Here is a 20,641-nt window from a genome sequence, read left to right on the forward strand (position 1 = left end):
CTTTTTATCCTTATATGAATTGTCAAGTATCAACTTCAGAAAAGCCTACGGCTGAGCAATAAAACTAGCACCAAATGGCTATGGTACTGTGTAAGTACTTCTTATTGACTTATTTAAGGAAGAAAAGTACAAAAGAGGAAAGCAAGTAGCAAATTCAATGAGCAATAAATCTAGCACCAAATGGCTATGGTACTGTGTAAGTACTTCTTATTGACTTATTTAAGGAAGAAAAGTACAAAAGAGGAAAGCAAGTAGCAAATTCAATGAGCATAACACAAATTGCAGGAAACAACAGCTGTAAGGTTGCATTTTAAGATTGGAATGAGATTATGAACCAAACACAGCAGAAGTTAATGGTAAAATTCCAGCTTTTTAATGTACATGACTTGGAATGATACTACTGACTCATTTTGAAAATGTTACTAAATTCGGTAAAACTAACAAAAAACAAAGCTATCCATGTGGGGTTATCCAGAGAGTCTACTCAAATGAGGTCAAAGATTTCTTAGGTATGACATCAAAAGATAATTTCATAAAAGAAAAAAATGGATAAATTAGAGTATAGCAAAATTAAGAACTGCTCTTCAGAAAACAAGGCCACTTGGAGCGAATATTAGCATGTCATACATTTAATAAAGGACTTATATCTCAATACAACATGAAAACAAACAACCCAGTTTTAAAAACTGCTGAGATCTGAAATTCTCATGACAAGTAATCACATGAAAAGATACTTAACGTCTTTAGCTACTACAGAAACAGCAAATAAAAACCACAATGAGTTACCATCACACACCTATAAGAATGGTTAAAAAACAAAGAGATAACTCCCATACATTGCGGGTGAGAATGCAAAATGGTACAGCCACTTTGGAAAACAGTTTGGCAGTTTCTATAAAGTTAAACATGGCTCATACGTTTATCATACAACCCACACCAGGTAAAATAAAAACCTATGTTAACACAAAACCCTGTCTATGAATGTTTACAGCAGCTTTATTTATAATCACCAAAAACTAATTTCAATGTCCCTCCATTGAGTAATGAACACACTGTGAGACATCCACATAATGGAATACTGCTCAGCAATATGAAGGAATAAACTGATATTACAACACAACAATATAGATGAATCTCATATGAATTATGCTAAGTGAAAGAAGCCAGACTCAAACAGCTATACACTATATTATTTCATGTATATGACACCCTAGAAAAGTGTTTAGGGACAGAAAACACTTTAGTTGCCAAGTACTGGGGATTGGGAGCAGGATTGACTACAAAGGGGCGGCAGGGAATTTTGGGGGATGATGGAACTGCTCTATATTTTGAACGTAGTGGTCATACAACTATATGCATTTGTCAAAATCACAGAATTGTACACTAAAAAGGGTGAATATTACTGTATGCAAATTTTTCCTTAATAAAAAATTTTTGTTAATTTATGTAAAACTAAAAAAACCCCCAAACTACTGACATGCAAAAAAGCTTAAAATAAGAAAAAGTGGCTAAGCCCATTTTGGGAAGTAAGGTCTAAACCACATTGTGCTCCATGAGGCAGATTAGTCTCATGTTTGTGTCTGTTTGGTTTTACTTTTCTGGTAGTAAAATGAGAGTACATTTGACTGCCTAAAAATATACTTTAAAAAATAAACCTACTCTAAAATGTTTTGTTAATAACAAATGCCCACTAGGTCATTAACTCAATGAAATCCATCATCCTACATTCCCATCCACTCCCTTTAGCCTCTCAACATCTTTTTAATATTTAGACTATCTAAATACCATGTCAAAACACTCTTCATCTCTAAATTTCATCAATTTATTTCAAATTCTCTATAAATTTTACTTTTCAACAAGATCTGTTTTTCCCTTGATACTTCTATCAGTTATATCCTTAGCTCAGCAATTTTTCCCTGTCACCTTAGTCCAGGTCCTTATCCCTTGCTCTTACCTAGTCTTCTAGATTTCAATCTACCTCTACTTTCATTGATCCTACTTATGGCTGACTATTTGATCTACTCAAAAGGCTTTAGTTTCTCATTTTTTTCCTGCCACATTGGGTCTGCCCCCACCCAATCAGTTTTCCAGTGGAAATCCATCCATTGAAGGATATTTTAATGGGACAGAGGGGAAAATCAGTTTTACGCTTTAGTATTACTCTCACAGAAATGTGAAAAATGGGTTTAGATTATATTATTAAAAAGCTAATCAGTATCAATATCATTTAGGAATGTTAAGCAAAAATAGTTCAAGAAAAATCTAATTGGAAGAATTTGAGATGATCTCACCAAACACTCGGCAGAGCACAGATTAGTTAAATTAAAGTTAAGTTTAGGGACTTCCCTGGTGGTCCAGCAGTTAAGACTACACACTCCCAAGGCAGGGGGCCTGGGTTCAATCCCTGGTCAGGGAACTAGATCCTGCATGCTGCAACTAAAAAAAAGATCCCACACTCGGCAGTGAATATGCCACGTGCCACAACTAAGACCTGGCACAGCCAAATAAATAAATGGTTTTTTTTTAAATTAAGTTTAAAAAGTTAATTGCATCATACTGTTATCCATAGTGGCTGTACCAATTTACATTCTCACCAATAGTGTAGGAGGGTTGCCTTTTCTCCACACCCTCTCCAGCATTCATTATTTGTAGAGTTTTTGATGATGGTCTTAAAAAACTGAAAACAGAGCTACCATATGATCTGGCAATCCCACTCCTGAGGATATAAACCATAATTCAATAAGATACATGCACCCCAATGTTCACTGCATCACTATTTACAATAGCCAAGACATGAAAGCAACCTAAGTGTCTACCGAGAGATGAATGGATAAAGATGTGGCACATATATACAATGGAATACTACTCAGCCATAAAAAAGAATGAAATAATGCCATTTGCAGCAAGATGGATGGACCTAGAGGTTATCATACTAAGTGAAGTAAGTCTGAGAAAGACAAATATCATATGATACCACTTATATGTGGAATCTAAAAAAATACAAATGAACTTATTTACAAAACAGAAACAGACTCACAAACATAGAGAACAAATTTATGGTTACCAAAGGGGAAACGTGGGAAGGAGGAATAAATTAGGAATTTGACAGTAACAAACACACTACTATATATAAAATAGATAAACAACAAAGACCTACTGTATAACCCAGGGAACTATACTCAATATTTTTTAATAACCTATATGGGAAAAGAATCTGAAAAAGAATATAATATACATAAACTGAATCACTTTGCTGTACACCTGAAACTAACACAACACTGTAAATCAACTACACTTCAATTTAAAAAAAAAAAAGTTAATTGCATCAAAGACACAATGCCTACACCACAAGTAGCAGTTACCAAAGAGCAACTAATGCATACAAAACTCTGATAGATACACATTAGTCTTGAAAAGCTAAATTAATACCTTGCCACTCAGTGGGTGTACTTCTGACTAGGACTTTCTGCATAACTTTTAAGATTTCTGGAAATGCAGAGTTTCAGGCTCTCCCCCAAAACTACTTAATTCCAGTCTTTGGGATTTTAACAAGATCCCCATGCAATTCCTATGTATATTAAAGTTTGAGAAGCACTGGCCTAAAACAGGAGTTGGCAAACTCTGTAAACAGCTAGCTAGTTAATGTTACATTTTGCAAGCCATTAGGTGACTGTTGTAACTATTCAACTATGCTGTTTATCATAAAGATAAAAAGGTCAATACATTAAGAAGGTATAATTAAAGATGTATAAGGCTTCCCTGGTGGCGCAGTGGTTGAGAGTCCGCCTGCCGATGCAGGGGACACGGGTTCGTGCCCCGGGCCAGGAGGATCCCACATGCCGCGGAGCGGCTGGGCCCGTGAGCCATGGCCGCTGAGGCTGCGCGTCCAGAGCCTGTGCTCCGCAATGGGAGGGGCCACAACAGTGAGAGGCCTGAGTACCGCAAAAAAAAAAAAGATGTATATACACCTAGGAACAGAGCCCCAAAATACATAAGGCAAGAAAATGAAAGAATTGAAATGAGAAGTACACAATTTAGTTAATTTTAATGGAGATTTTCAATATCACTCTCTCAGAATTAGAAAATCAACAAGGATATAGATACATGAGCATCACTACCAACCAACATAACCTAGCTGGTATTTATGGAACACTTTAATCAACAACATCAGGAACTTACTCTTTTAAAGTAAACACGATGTATTCTCGAGAATACAACACATGCCAGGCTACAAAACAAGTCTTAATAAAAGACTAAAATCAAACAAACTATGTTCTCCAATCACCTGGAATTAAATTAGAAATCAATAATAGAAAAAATGTGGGAAATCCCCCAAATATTAAACTATCACACAATAAACTTTTAACTTTAACACAAGTCAAAGAAGAAATTGCAAAGAAAATTAGAACATACCTTGTAAGACAGCATAGTCCTGTTTTAAGGATAGATATACAGGTCAATGGAACAAAAAAGAGAGCTCAGACACTGATTTTGGACAAAGGTGCCAAGGTAATTCAACATGGGAAATGATAGTCTTTTCAATAAATGGTGCTGGACCAATTAGAAAGCCATATTAAAAAAAAAAATCCTTAACTTCATACCATAACAAAAATTAACTCAAAATGGATCATATACCTAAATGTTAAAACTAAAATGATAAAACTACTGGAAGAAAACTATAGGAGAAAAATCTTTGTGACCTAGGCCTGAGCAATGAATATCTTAGATGTGATCCTAAAAGCACAGCCCATAAAAGAAAAAGTTGGGGCTTCCCTGGTGGCGCAGTGGTTGAGAGTCCGCCTGCCGATGCAGGGGACACGGGTTCCTGCCACGGTCCGGGAAGATGCCACATGCTGCGGAGCGGCTGGGCCCGTGAGCCATGGCTGCTGAGCCTGCGCGTCCGGAGCCTGTGCTCCGCAACAGGAGAGGCCACAGCAGTGACAGGCCCGCGTACCACAAAAAAAAAAAAGTATCATTAAAAAAAAACATAAGCCACACACTAGGAGAAAATATTTCCAGATCACATATCTGATAAAAAGGCTTGTATTCAGAATATAAAAAGAACGCTTAAAATTCAATCATAAGGAGAACTTCTGCTGCCAGTGTCCTTGTCCCCGCGATGAGCCACAGCCACCCACTGCCTCTGCAGGAGACCCTACAACACCAGCAGGATATCGAATCCCTAACAGGAGGACAGACTGGTTCTAAGGGGGCTGATCGACCGCCGTGTGGCTGACAGGGTCTTGGTGCTCGGTCGGGTGTCAGGCCTGAGCCTCTGAAGTGGGAGAGCCGAATTCAGGACACTGGACCACCAGAGACCTCCCGGCCCCAAGTAATATGAATCAGTGAGAGCGCTCCAAGAGATCTCCATCTCAATGCTAAGACCCAGCTCAACTCAACGACCAGCAAGCACCAGTGCTGAACACCCCATGCCAAACAACTAACAAGACAGGAACACAACCCCACCCATTAGCAGAGAGGCTGCCTAAAATCATAGTAAGTTCACAGACACCCCAAAACACACCACTGGACACAGTCCTGCCCACCAGAAAGACAAGATCCAGCCTCATCCACCAGAACACAGGCACCAATCCCCTCCACCAGAAAGCTTACATAACCCACTGAACCAACCTTACCCACCAGGGGCAGACACCAAAAACAATGGGAACTATGAACGTGCAGCCTGCGAAAAGGAGACCCCAAACACAGTAAGCTAAGCAAACTGAGGAGACACAGAAATATGCAGCAGATGAAGAAGCAAAGTAAAAACCCACCAGACCAAACAAATGAAGAGTAAATAGGCAGTCTACCTGAAAAAGAATTCAGACTAATGATAGTAAAGATGATCCAAAATCTTGGAGATAGAATGGAGAAAATACAAGAAACATTTAACAAGGACCTAGAAGAACTAAAGAGCAAACAAACAGTAATGAACAACACAATAATGAAATTAAAAATTCTCTACAAGGAATCAACAGCAGAATAACTGAGGCAGAAGAACGGATAAGTGACCTGGAAGATAAAATATTGGAAATAACTACTGCAGAGCAGAATAAAGAAAAAAGAATAGAGGATAGTCACAGAGACCTCTGGGACAACATTAAATGCACCAACATTCAAATTATAGGAGTCCCAGAAGAAGAGAAAAAGAAAGGGTCTGAGAAAATATTTGAAAAGATTATAGTTGAAAATTTCCCTAATATGGAAGTAAAAGGAAATAAGTCGAGGATACGCACAGAGTCCCATACAGGATAAATCCAAGGAGAAACACGCCAAGATACATATTAATAAAACTATCAAAAATTAAATAAAAAGAAAAAATATTAAAAGCAGCAAGAAAAAAAAAACATACAAGGGAATCCCCATAAGGTTAACAGCAGATCTTTCAGCAGAAACTCTGCAAGCCAGAAGGGAGTGGCAAGACATATTTAAAGTGATGAAAGGGAAAAACCTACAACCAAGATTACCCAGAAAGGATCTCATTCAGATTTGACAGAGAAATTAAAACCTTTACAGACAAGCAAAAGCTAACAGAATTCAGCAACACCAAACGAGCTTTACAACAAATGTTAAAGGAACTTCTCTAGGCAGGAAACAGAGAAGGAAAGGACCTACAATAACAAATCCAAAACAATTAAGAAAATGGAAATAGGAACATACATATCGATAATTACCTTAAATGTAAATGGATTAAATGCTCCAACCAAAAGACATAGGCTGAATGGATACAAAACCAAGACCCATATTTATGCTGTCAACAAGAGACCCACTTCAGACCTAGGGACACATACAGACAGAAAGTAAGGGGATGGAAAAAGATATTCCATGCAAATGGAAATCAAAAGAAAGTTGAAGTAGCAATTCTCATATCAGACAAAACAGACTTTAAAATAAAAACTACTACAAGAGACAAAGAAGGACACTACATAATGATCAATGGATCGATCCAAGAAGAAGATATAACAATTGTAAATATTTATGCACCCAACATAGGAGCACCTCAACACCTAAGGTAAATTCTAACGGCCATAAAAGAGGAAATTGACAGGAAGACAGTCATAGTAGGGGACTTTAACACCCCACTTTCACCAACAGACAGATCATCCAAAATAAAAATAAATAAGGAAACACATGCTTTAAATTATACATTAAACAAGATGGACTTAAGTGATATTTATAGGACATTCCATCCAAAAACAACAGAATACACTTTCTTCTCAAGTGCTCATGGAACATTCTCCAGGATAGATAATATCTTGGGTCACAAATCACACTTTGGTAAATTTAAGAAAATTGAAATTGTATCAAGTACCTTTTCTGACCAAATGCTATAGGACTAGATATCAATTACAGGACAAAATCTTTAAAACATACAAACACATGGAGGCTAAACAATACGTTACTTAATAACCAAGAGATCACTGAAGAAATCAAAGAGGAAATCCAAAAGTACCTAGAAACAAATGACAATGTGGACACGACAACCCAAAACCTATAGGATGCAGCAAAAGCAGTTCTAAGAGGGAAGTTTATAGCAATAGAATTCTACCTCAAGAAACAAGAAACATCTCAAACAAATAACCTAAACTTACACCTAAAGCAATTAGAGAAAGAATAACAAAAAAAACACCCAAAGTTATCAGAAGGGAAGAAATCATAAAGATCAGATGAGAAATAAATGAAAAAGAAATGAAGGACACAATAGCAAAGATCAATAAAACTAAAAGCTGGTTCTTTGAGAAGATAAACAAAATAGATAAACCATTAGCCAGACTCATCAAGAAAAAAGGGAGAAGACTCAAATCAACAGAATTAGAAATGAAAAAGGAGAACTAACAACTGACACCACAGAAATACACAGGATCATGAGAGATTACTACAAACAACTATACGCCAATAAAATGGACAACCTGGAAGAAATGGACAAATTCTTAGAAAAGCACAACCTTCCGAGACTGAACCAGGAAGAAATAGAAAATATAAACGGACCACTCACAAGCACTGAAATTGAAACTGTGATTAAAAACCTTCCAACAAACAAAAGCCCAGGACCAGATGGCTTCACAGGCGAATTTTATCAAACATTTAGAGAAGAGCTAACACCTATCCTTCTCAAACTCTTCCAAAATATAGCAGAGGGAGGAATGCTCCCCAGCTCATTCTATGAGGTCACCATCACCCTGATACCAAAACCAGACAAAGATGTCACAGAAAAAGAAAGCTACAGGCCAATATCACTGACGAACATAGATGCAAATATCCTCAACAAAATACTAGCAAACAGAATCCAACAGCACATTAAAAGGATCATACACCATGATCAAGTGGGGTTTATTCCAGGAATGCAAGGATTCTTCATTATATGTGAATCAATCAATGTGATACACCACAGTAACAAATCGAAGGATAAAAACCATATGATAATCTCAATAGATGCAGAAAAAGCTTTCAACAAAATTCAACACCATTTATGATAAAATCTCTCCAGAAAGTAGGCATAGAGGGAACTTACCTCAACATAATAAAGGCCAGATATGACAAACCCACAGCCAACACAGTCCTCAATGGTGAAAACTGAAACCATTTCCACTAAGATCAGGAACGAGGCAAGGTTGCCCACTCTCACCACTATTATTCAACATTGCTTTGGAAGTTTTAACCACAGCAATCTGAGAAGAAAAAGAAATAAAAGGAATCCAAATTGGAAAAGAAGTAAAGCTTCCACTGTATGCAGATGACATGATACTATACACAGAGAATCCTAAAGATGCTACCAGAAAACTAGTAGAGCTAATCAATGAATTTGGTAAAGTAGCAGGATACAAAATTAATGCACATAAATCTCTTGCATTCCTATACACTAATGATGAAAACTCTGAAAGAGTAATTAAGGAAACACTCCCATTTACCATTGCAACAAAAAGAATAAAATACCTAGGAATAAACCTACCTAAGAATACAAAAGACCTGTATGCAAAAAACTGTAAGACACTCATGAAAGAAATTAAAGATGATACCAACAGATTGAGAGATAGACCATGTTCTTGGATTGGAAGAATCAACATTGTGAAAATGACTATACTACCCAAAGCAATCTACAGATTCAATGGAATCCCTATCAAACTACCACTGGCATTTTTAAGAGAACTAGAACAAAAAATTTCACAATTTGTAGGGAGACACAAAGGACCCCGAATAGCCAAAGCAATCTTGAGAAAGAAAAACGGAGCTGGAGGAATCAGGCTCCCAGACTTCAGACTACACTACAAAGGTACACTAACCAAGACAGTATGGTACTGGCACAAAAACAGAAATACAGATCAATGGAACAAGATAGAAAGCCCAGAGATAAACACATGCACATATGGTCACCTTATCTTTGATAAAGAAGGCAAGAATATACAATGAGGAAAAGACAGCCTCTTCAAAAAGTGGTGCTGGGAAAACTGGACAGCTACACGTAAGAGAATGAAATTAGAACTCTCCCTAACACCATACACAAAAATAAACTCAAAATGGATTAAACACCTAAATGTAAGGGAGACACTATAAAACTCTTAGAGGAAAACACAGCAGAACACTCTATGACATCAATCACAGCAAGATCCTTTTCGACCCACTTCCTAGAGAAATGGAAATAAAAACCAAAAAAATGGGATCTAAGAAACTTAAAAGCTTTTGCACAGCAAAGTAAGACATAAACAAGATGCAAAGACAACCCTCAGAATGGGAGAAAATATTTTCAAACAAAGCAACTGACAAAGGATTAACCTCCAAAATATACAAGCAGCTCATGCAGCTCAATATCAAAAAAAGACAACCCAATCCAAAAATGGGCAGAAGACCTAAGTAGACATTTCTTCAAAGAAGATATACAGACTGCCAACAAACACATGAAAGAATGCTCAACATCACTAATCATTAGAGAAATGCAAATCAAAACTACAATGAGGTATCACTTCACACCAGTAAGAATGGCCATCATTAAAAAATCTACAAACAACAAATGCTGGAGAGGGTGTGGAGAAAAGGGAACCCTCTTGCACTGTTGGTGGGAATGTAAACTGATACAGCCAGTATGGAGAACAGTATTGAGGTTCCTTAAAAAACTAAAAATAGGACTACCATATGACCCAGCAATCCCACTGCTGGGCATATACCCTGAGAAAACCATAATTCAGAAAGAGTCATGTACCACAATGTTCACTGCAACTCTATTTACAATAGTCAGCATGTGGAAGCAACCTAAGTGTCCATCAACATATGAATGGATGAAGAAGATGTGGCACATACATACAATGGAATATTACTCAGCCATAAAAAGATGAAATTGAGTTGTTTGTAGTGAGGTGGATGGACCCAGAGTCTGTCACAGAGAGTGAAGTAAGTCAGAAAGAGAAAAGCAAATACTGTAAGTTAACACATATATATGGAATCTAAAAGAAAAAAAAAGGTTCTGATGAACGTAGGGACAGGACAGGAATAAAGACGCAGACGTAGAGAATGGACCTGAGGACACAGGGAGGGAGAAGAGTAAGCTGAGACGAAGCGAAGAGTAGCATTGACATATATACACTACCAAATGTAAAATAGATAGTGGGAAGCAGCCGCATAGCACAGGGAGATCAGCTGGGTGCTTTGTGACCACCTAGAGGGGTGGGATAGGGAGGGTGGGAGGGAGACGCAAGAGGGAGGAGATATGGGGATATATGTATATGTATAGCTGATTCACTTTGTTATACAGCAGAAACTAAGACACCATTGTAAAGCAATTATACTCCAATAAAGATGTTAAAAAAATTCAATCATAAGAAGACAACCCAATTTAGATCAAAAAAGGATCTGAATAGATACTTCAGCAAAGGTAAGTGAATGACTAATACACACATTAAAGATGCTCAACATCATTAGTCATTAGAGACACGCAAATTAAAATCACAATTAGATACCACTCCACACCTATCTCAAGTAGATAAACTTTAAGAAACAGTTGACTGGAAGGTGAGAATCTAGAAACTGTCTTAAAATTATCTTTGCTGACAGACTCATTGGAAAGCTTCTGTGTATCTCCAGTAGTACACACACCATGTTTAAGACCACTTGTATGAGAAAACAAGAATTTGGTGACTTACAAAATATCTGGTTTCAGGATTTGATGATTAGAAAGGTGTCAAGCATGAATGAGGCTGATTTGGAATTAAAAAAATGTCGGGCTGGGAAAGGAGCTAACAGGAAGGAGAGAAGAGAGGAAGAGGAATGAGAACTCTTGGTAGAGTTCTCATCCATCATCATTGTTCTGATAGTCCCTAGCACTGGCAAATAGAGTAAGATATCCTCAGGCAACACCCATGATTTTTTCTTTTTTAATCATCTGGTTGACTCCCACACAGGCTCCATGCCCTAGCCCACAATGACTAAAATGTACCATTCCCAGGCAAGTCTCCACATCTCCTCTTCAGACACTCACATCGACAAATCACTCTGCTGCAACTGGTGCAAAGCAGAGGACTGCACCAAGCAAAATTCACCTTCATTTTTGCCCTACATCACAACCTAATGTACCCAAATTACAGTATTTGTGACACTGTAATAATAATTATTGGTTTACGTGCCTTGCCTCTTCCGCCTCCCATTAGAGATTGTGCCTTCTTTAATGACGGAGACATTTTTTACTCATCTCAAGATCTTCAGCACCAGTACAGTACCTGATATACAGTACAGTCAATAAATGTTCAGAGAATGGAAGACTGATATAAACTACAGATATAAACTCTAGCCATATAGTTTGAATGTCTTTGTCTACAAAAGACCTTTTTTTAAAAAAAAACAAAAACATATTGTGGGAAGCAAATGTATTGTAAAACTAGTTTTTTTCTTTCTTAGGAGAGGCTCTAATCTGTAATTAAGAATCTGATATGTTATTATATAACTAATCACCTTTTACATAAAATCTTAGGAAAATGACTATATAAAAGAAATGTAATGAGGAAACCAATGGACTAGACAGAAGCTAGGTAACCTAATTCTGGCTAGTACCAGTGACTCTGGATATGTTTTCTGGCTTTCAGTTTCCTCATGTGTAAAGTGAAAAAATTAAAGAACAATCTCTAAGTACCCTTCAAATGTTAATATTCTAAGGATCTTTAATCCATGAGTGTTTCATTAATGAACAATAAGAAGGCAGGAGGCATGTCACATGCTGAGTATTCCTAATATTCTGGTTCTTCTTGCTAGAAAGCAAGTGAAATTATCCTGTCAATATTCATTCAGTACTTCAATTCCAGGAACAAAATTAAGTAAGTGCCCCACCATCTACTTCTGAAATCAGGAACTTGACCTTTCAATTCTAATAATTCAACTCTTGAAGCAAGCATTTAATCACATATCATAGGCACTGACATAATAAACAAACTGTAAGCTTACCTGCCAGGAAACTGCTCCCAAAATTGCTGTTGCAAGAAGACTAAAAAAAACTAACTGCTCTGAAATTAAGCAAAAGTGGCGCATCCCTTTGGATGCCATGATTCGATCTAGGTTATTGTTATCTACCCTGTGAGTAAAATATACTTTATGGCAGTCATTTAATTTGGAATGGAATCCCCAAAGAGTTAAAAGAAAAATAATATGGCAAATCATCCAGAATATTCCAAAAATGGAAAAGCCTGGTATTACAAAATACCAGAGATGAGTGTCTCTAAGTTTAAATGCTGAAAGAATGAAAAATGTAAGCTCAATCATCCCAGTGAAAACAACAGAAAGTCTTCTGCAAATTCTTCCACGGTACAAATAGGGTTTCCACCTTTCAGTCACTGAAAGTCCACTAAAATAAATGTCAAGGAAAGGATCAGTTATCAGGCAAATAAAAAAACATGCAAAAGCAACTGGATTTTGGGGAGTTTCCAATGCGGAGAAAAACAGCAAGACTGCAAAAATAACTAAGTTTGGAATAGCTAGAAAAGACTTCATTCTCAGGTCAATAATCAGCATGGCCAAAGCTACAACAAGTAAAATGACACTCAGAGACTTTTCCACCAACATAGTTGTGCTGGCAATGGCAAATCCAACAAGTTCCAGAAATTCAACTGTGGTTAGTAAGGTGGGTCGATGACGAACATAACCAGAAATTCTCTCCACCAAAGAGCATAGTATCCTTAATACTATGGAAGTTAGAAGCAAATATTTGGTTGATTCTTCTTTCACATCATTTTTAAAGGATGAATTATCAAGAAAACACAGGAGGCCAAGCAAGAATCCAAACCAAAGATTGGATAGACTTAAACTTGCTGCTTCCATTGAAAAATAATAATAGAGTATGCTGGCAATTCCAAGAACAAAAAGACCAAGAATAAAAATTACCAAAATTAAGGAATTTGCTGTTTTTTCCCATCTTACATAAAGACCTAAGCATATAGCAACCAGTAGATTAATTCTGGCTAAATAGCCAAGATAACGCACTGAAGAATGCATGTTCACTTCTCTGTTTACTTCTTCCAGTCTTGTCATTGCTAAATAGAGACAATGACTAAAGCAATAACGCAGTGATTTACACATTAATCTGTCAATCTGGGCTTTCTCCCCACGTTACAAAAATTAACTGCTTGTATTTCATCCAGCAAATCCAATGTTTCTGTAACTCCTACTTCAGCATTTTCTCTGGTGGAATTTGTTTGTAGTGATCTAAAAAGAAGAAAAAATATTTCGTTGTTAATTTTATGTAATTTGCCTTTCACATGTATCTTCCTTATACAAAATAATGAATAAGTGAGAAATAAAGTTTGTTCTGAAACCCAGCTTAAAATGTGACTTGTGTGTATCTTAATGGTAATTGTCTCTGGCTTAAAAACTCTGCAGTTTATCCAAACAAAAATGGAGATTTTTTTCTACTCATCCTATGCTAGGATTGTATGACTAAGTCACCATCAATGAAACTGTTTTTCCAGAGATGGTGAGGAATTCACATAATTCATTTTTACTCCAATATGTGGTTTTTCAACAACATGCAAAGATGAGATATTCAACTTAGCTTAGATGTAGCAGATGCGTCTGGCACAATGGAAAGCTACTCAATTCTTAAATGAAACAAGGGACCTCATCATTACCTCTAATTTGAAAAGCATCAGTATCCAATAATAGCAACCATTACTACCTGCCTAAAATCATCTACATCTTTTTACCAGTCACCTCTAAAATGCGATGAAATCTTAATCTAACAGTGTTTAACTAATAAACTTATTAGAAGTTTAACTGTATTAAAGTTACTCAGTCACTAAAGTTGATCCATAATTCTCCCTGTACTTTTTCCTCTACTAAATTACTTTGATTATCAAACCTACAATCTTTGGAGCAAACCAATTCTGGACCTTTCTAGTCAAAACTGTAAAGTTGGAATGCTGACCAATATTTATTGTAAGGTAAATTTTTAAAACTATAATTTTACTTTTAAAAAGTTACCACAATTATTTGTCAAAGAACCCAGATAATTATTTCAATCTTAAGTGCCCCTTCAAGTTGCACTTCAAACATGATGTAGTCAAAAAATGATTTAACTATCTACTACATAATTCTTCAAATTTTCTAGTATGCTATTTCAGAAGAAATGATCCATGCAATGGCTCAGGGTCACACTGAATATCCATAGAGAACTCAATCAATAAAAACTCAAAAAGTAACTAGTTTGTGATCAGCTTATTTATACTTTCTAATAGCAGGACACTAAAAGAAAGACCCAAGAGAAATATGAGATAACTTGGAATTAACTCTTAATTACCCATTTAGCTGGAAAAGAATGTCACCAGGTGACAGCTTTAGGGTCTCTGGGAGGTTCCAAGTATTATTACTAATTTACATGTTCAACATGTATATTTTTTACAGCTAAGTTTATTTAATTAACTAACAATGCTAATTTTTCCTCAATTACATTTTCATTCAATCATTTCTTAAGAAACCACACACCACTAAAGAAAATATCTTCCTTGGTATATTTAGGTTTTATCTTTTTACTTAAGAAACAGATAGTATCTAGAGTACGTTGCATTTTTTTAAACATTACTTCTATGTGTTATATAATCATTCAACAAATATGTTGGAATATATGTCCTCAAAAGGTCGATGGTACAGTCTGGGCTCAGATGACTGAACACTGTTGGAGGAAAAAAATCACACACTAGACTAAATGGTTGCCACTCAACTCATGAGACATAGTTCTGTGTTTCTCTGGTCAACACACTCTCATTCTCTGTGATTATGCAAACCTCTTTTCCCTATCCTCAAATCTCTGACATCCACTTCCCACCAAATTCTCACCAGATGACTTTGCCTCCAATGAAGTCATCAGTAGGGAGCTTACCGGAGTTTCCAACACCACAAACTCACCTCTATCTACATTTCCTGATTCAAGAAAGGAAGGCTGTCCCTTCCCTATCTAAGGCTACATCTTTTAGCCACACATGTATCCCTTCCCCTCTGCCTCTTCCAGAACTTCACACTCTCTCCTCTCTCTTTAAACTCCAACTCTTCTCTTATCCATTGACACAACCATTTGCAAAGCTCTTTTTAAAAAATGATAGCAGGGCTTCCCTGGTGGTGCAGTGGTTGAGAGTCCACCTGCCGATGCAGGGGACACGGGCTCGTGCCCCGGTCCGGGAAGATCCCACATGCCGCGGAGCGGCTGGTCCCGTGAGCCATGGCCGCTGAGCCTGCGCGTCCGGAGCCTGTGCTCCGCAACGGGAGAGGCCACAACAGTGAGAGGCCCGCGTACAGCAAAACAAAACAAAACAAAACAAATCAAAAAATGATACCAAAAAAAAAAATACAGAAACAACAAACAAAACTAAACAATCCTCACTAATCCTCATCTCCTCTTCCAAGTTCAATCTTCGGTCCTCTTGACAGCCAATATTTGACTGCTTTACTTCTCATACCAACTAAACAGTGGTTTCCACCACACAACAAACTGCTCTGCCAAGTTCTAAAATAACCTGCGAATTCCTAAATCCCATGGGTTCTTTTCACTCATTATCTTGCACATTCCTCAAACAACCTTTGACGTTTTTGATTCCTTTCACCTTCTGAAACCTGCCCTTCCTTTAGCTTCCAAAGACCAGACTCCAGATTTTCTTCCTAACTCACTGATCTCTCCTGTCTCCTTGCAGGGTTTTCATTCTGAATCTATCCTTTGGATGTTCAATCCCAAGCCTAGGCTCTTCTCTCACTATACACTTAAACACATATATATTAACCTACCTGACAGAAATAAAAGCACTAGCTCGGTTCTGCACTGAGGTAAAAGCTTAGAAAAAGGTAAAGGAAAACACGTAAATAATAAAGTACAGCACATTCATAGCATGGAATATATGCAGCCACCCTGTTATAGGCCAAAACCAACATGACAGAATATTATTTTTAAATAGCTAATTTACAAGTCTTTTCCCATTCTGACCTTCTTCAAAAGACAAACAGCCTGAATCAGAGTAAAACAACAAAGCACTACAAACATTTTCAGTGGGTCTGCCATCACTAATGATTCAGTAGGAAATTCCTTGAGAGGCAGATAAAAAAGGAGCACAGAACAGTCAATCTGAATACAAGAAAAGTTAACTAACAACTGCCAGGGTCTGTTTTATAAAATCCTATGTACTACTCTAAACCCTCTTCTCCTTCACCACCTGTATGTAATCGTCATCCAAGTCTGGTCCACTCTTTTTCCTGCACACCTCTTAAATGTATCTACTTCTTTTCATCCTCAAGGTCACAATCCCAGTTCTGGCCACCATCATCTCATGGTTGAATGTCTCCTTGCATCCACTCTTGCCCTTCTCCAAGAAGTATCTTTTTTTAAAGCCAAAACTTGTCACATCATTCTGTTACGTAAAAGCCCCCAGCGGCTTCCCATCACTCTAAGCAACAAAGTCTAAACTCCTTAAAATGCCTTATAACACTCTCCTCATTGGATATGCATAATTCTCCTGCCTCATCTCTTACCATTCTTCCTCTTGAACTTGTATTCTAGCCATACGGACCTTTCAATTCTGAACCATACTAATGCTATTCCCTCTCCAGGTGCACTGCTTTCCCTCCTCTTGGCCCCATCCCAGTCCTCACACCTGGCTCACTCCTATTCTTTACTCTTTACGCCTCAGCTTAAATGATCTTCTTAGGGCAATCACCTTGACTCATTTATATGATCCATGTACTTCCTCTGTAACAGCAAAATATTGACCATCAACTGTTTAAAATCTGCATTCCCCATTAGATCAAAAGGTCTCTGAAAGTCTGTCTTCGATACTGTACACCAGTATTGAAGACAATACTGTTTAGCAGAAAGTACTTTCTGTTTAGCAGAAAGTTCGACACCAAGTAGGTATTCAACACGTACTTGTTGAAGAAATAAAGAGTGATGCAGAAATAACTATATTTAACAACAATGCCAATCAGTTATAGGGCACGTATTAATATACAAAGAGTAAACGAGTTGTCTAATTGGTTTGCTTCTCTCTCGGCCTTATGCCAGCCTTCACTTAATTCATCCAAATTCCTCCAAACCAACAAGTTCTCTTTCATGTCCTACTTCTAGGGAATCCAAGACACACTATATCACGTGCAACGTCTTTAGACTCAGAAACTATTTCCGTCCCATCTAGGGGAAGTGTCAAAAGCTGAAAGAACATACTGAGCACCCAGGGTCGGGGAATTCCAGTGCTTCGGTTCTATGAATTCATGATAATAACTCTTTGGACCCATCTCATACAAGGAGAATGGCACCTCGAATACTAAATCCCTCAGCAATAGGGCAGCAATAACAATTCTTCTTCCATTCTGCCTCCTCCTAGCAAGATGTGGGAGGCCCAAGAAGAAGCCTCGCTGTTGTCGACCATAACCCAGCTGAGTGGGGAACTGCTGGGGGAAACGGAGAGGCGCCCCGCCTTCCATCCTCCACCCCACACCATCAACTTCTCTCCGGGCAGGTATCCCTACCTCCGCCCCGGGAGGCCGGCTGGGCGGAGCTTGGGGCCCGCACCACTCTGAGCCCTGGGCGGTGACTGTGCCCAGGTCTCACCGCCTCGCCAGTGACCCCCTTGCCCACCTACCTGACTCGGCCGCTGCTACCAACTCTCTCAACCCTCGGAGTCGGCGCTGGGGCCAGCACGGTAAAGGGAGGGCCCTTGCGGCTGAGCCTGCGACTCGGAGCGGGGAGGCGGGACTCCAGGGGAGTCGAGGGCCGGAGGCCGCACGCTCTAGCACAGGCCAGTCTCGTCGGAAACTTTCTCCGTTACTGGCCCGGTTACGGCCGCCATATTCCCGCCGCCGGATCCGCGACGGTACGGAACGCCGCCGGGGTCAAGCGGCACGACGCGCTTCCTCCCTGAGAGCCGGCCCAGGCCCTGCCCCCCTCCCCGCCCAAACCCTCCGAGCCGCCGCGGACCCAGGTGCGTTCGGCGCTGCGCGAGCGCAAACGGCCCCACCTGGGGTACAAGCTGCCGCCTTCCTGGACCTGGAATGGGCGGCGAACAGGAAGCTGGAAGACCACGAAGGATCAGGCCGACCGTGTCCATCAAGCCTCTAGGCCGCCACCTCGGGCTTGACCGAGACCGGGGCAAAGCGGCCGGGCCGGCCGGCCACACAAGAACAGTAGATACTGCAGGAGGCGTTGCTGCTCTTTAATACCTATCGCATAATATATGGCTTTGTGTCCACTGACCAGCTAAAAGCTCAAGCTCCTTAGGCTCGCCTTCAAAGCCCTCCTCGCCTCCTTTTCTAATTAAGACTTCCTTTCATAAACCGCCTGGGTCTTTACTCCGCCGACAACGCTAAGCTCCCCCAGTCCTGACCCAATTCCATTACCCCTCTCCCCCCGCCCCCCGTCCCTTACACGTTCACCGGCCCCGCATCCTGAGGGTCCTTCACATTCCAGGGCTAATTCTTCTTTGTATCTGAACGCACTGAATAAACATAAGGGGATATTCCTCGGCAGCGTTTCACAACAGCTGTGGAGCTGATGATTTTGGGGTTTGAATTCTGGTTTCTCCCCTTCCTATGTGCCACCTAGGTTTCTCCATCTAAGAAATGGTAACAAAACCTTCTTTGCAAAGGAAGGAAACCTTCCTTCTATGTTGTGAATATTCAGTAAAACATTTTTTTTTCTGGCATCATAAGGTAGGCCCTCAAAAAGTATGAATTCCTCCTCCCTCTCCAAGAAGCCCTTCCTGCCTGCCAGCCTTCTGTCCCTACCATAATTTTCTACTGTTCATAGCACTTAGCGAGGTCAGTCTCTATGAACCCCAGTTCCCTCATATGTAAGTAGAATGCTAATAATACCTACCTTACAGGGTTGTTGTAGGGATTAAATAAGATGATGTATGTAAAAATTACCTTAGGGCTTCCCTGGTGGCGCAGTGGTTGAGAGTCCGCCTGCCGATGCAGGGGACACGGGTTCGTGCCCCGGTCCGGGAAGATCCCACTTGCCGCGGAGCGGCTGGGCCCGTGAGCCATGGCCGCTGAGCCTGCGCGTCCGGAGCCTGTGCTCCGCAACGGGAGAGGCCACAACAGTGAGAGGCCCGCGTACCACAAAAAATAAAATAAAAATTATCTTAAAACCTTTACATGGTTTATCTCCTTTGGGATAAAGCACAGCAACAGACTATACAGCAGCTTGACCTCCAACTGAAACAGTAGGGAAGGGGGCAGGGCACAACCTTTAAAAGAATGACATAGCCGTAGGACATGACAAAAACTGGTTAGAACCGACTAGGTCCAAGATGGCAGAAGATTTGACTTCCAGTGGACCTTGAGCCTCATTATACGCTCATTGTAATACATCAGCGGGCTAAATGACACACCCACAGGTGCCATGACAGTTCTGAGGTCAACCATAAAAGGTCAAAAAGTGGGCCGTGGCCCAACTCCTGGAAATCTCCACCCCTTCCCCAAAATGACTGGAATAATTCTGCCACTAATTAGCCTTTGAAATTACCCAGCCCATAAAAACTAACCACCCCATATTTTGGGGCCTCTCGCCTTCTGAGATGACCCACACTCTTTCTGTGGAGTGTGTTTCTCTCTAAGTAAATTCACTTCTTACCTATCACTTTGTCTCTCACTGAATTCTTTCTGCAAGGAAACATCAAGAACCTGAGCTTCTTTAAGTCCTGAGACCAGCTGTGTGATCTCAACTAAAAGACCGTGGGTTCAGGTCCCAATCTGGGTTCCGGCTGGGTTGAAGTCCCAATCTGAGTTGCTTGATTTCACCACCACACTCCCCCAACTCTGCACCCTAGCCTGCTTCCATTTCCTCAAATGCAGGGACATGTCCAGTTTTGCTCACCATTAAATAGGCCTACGTGGTGCCTGATATATAGTTGGTACTTAAATATTTGTTAAATGAAATAATAGAACAGAGTAGGTCCTCTCCTCCCACTTATTTTCTATTAGTGTCTTCTATATTCTTGTTCTATTTCCCCTAACAGAGTATGAATTTCTTCATTTTCATTTCATAGATGGTGAGGGGTTGGAGTGGACAGCACGTCTATAAGTGATGAAGCACCCTCAGACTCAGATTCCTCATTTGTAAATGAAAATTTTGTGTTTGATTCTCTCCAGACTCCTGTCTAACTCTAAATTCAATCAGTACCCAGCTCCCAAATCT

At 39.4% G+C, this 20,641-nt stretch overlaps 1 protein-coding gene across 4 annotated transcripts in view; it reads right to left on the reverse strand.

The window, feature by feature from the left end:
* Nucleotides 1-19,714, reverse strand: part of TMEM168 (transmembrane protein 168) — a 56,918-nt gene extending 37,204 nt beyond the window's left edge. For 2 of the 4 annotated variants that reach the window (XR_013829625.1, XM_079930940.1), the window contains exons 1-2: nt 18,087-18,403; nt 12,424-13,677 (exon numbers count right to left, since the gene is read on the reverse strand). Coding sequence is in view for 3 of the 4 variants with exons in the window: in XM_079930940.1 (XP_079787066.1) it covers nt 12,424-13,551 (1,128 nt within the window). In the remaining variant the exon portion in view is untranslated. Of the gene's footprint in view, nt 1-12,423; nt 13,678-18,086; nt 18,404-18,461; nt 18,609-19,368 lie in introns of those variants that run through there. The other 2 variants (XM_079930941.1, XM_079930942.1) reach the window with 2 other exon arrangements.
* Between the last annotated feature and the right edge of the window lie 927 nt (nt 19,715-20,641).

Source organism: Stenella coeruleoalba (assembly GCF_951394435.1).
Source record: "Stenella coeruleoalba genome assembly, chromosome: 9".
NCBI lineage: Eukaryota > Metazoa > Chordata > Mammalia > Artiodactyla > Delphinidae > Stenella > Stenella coeruleoalba.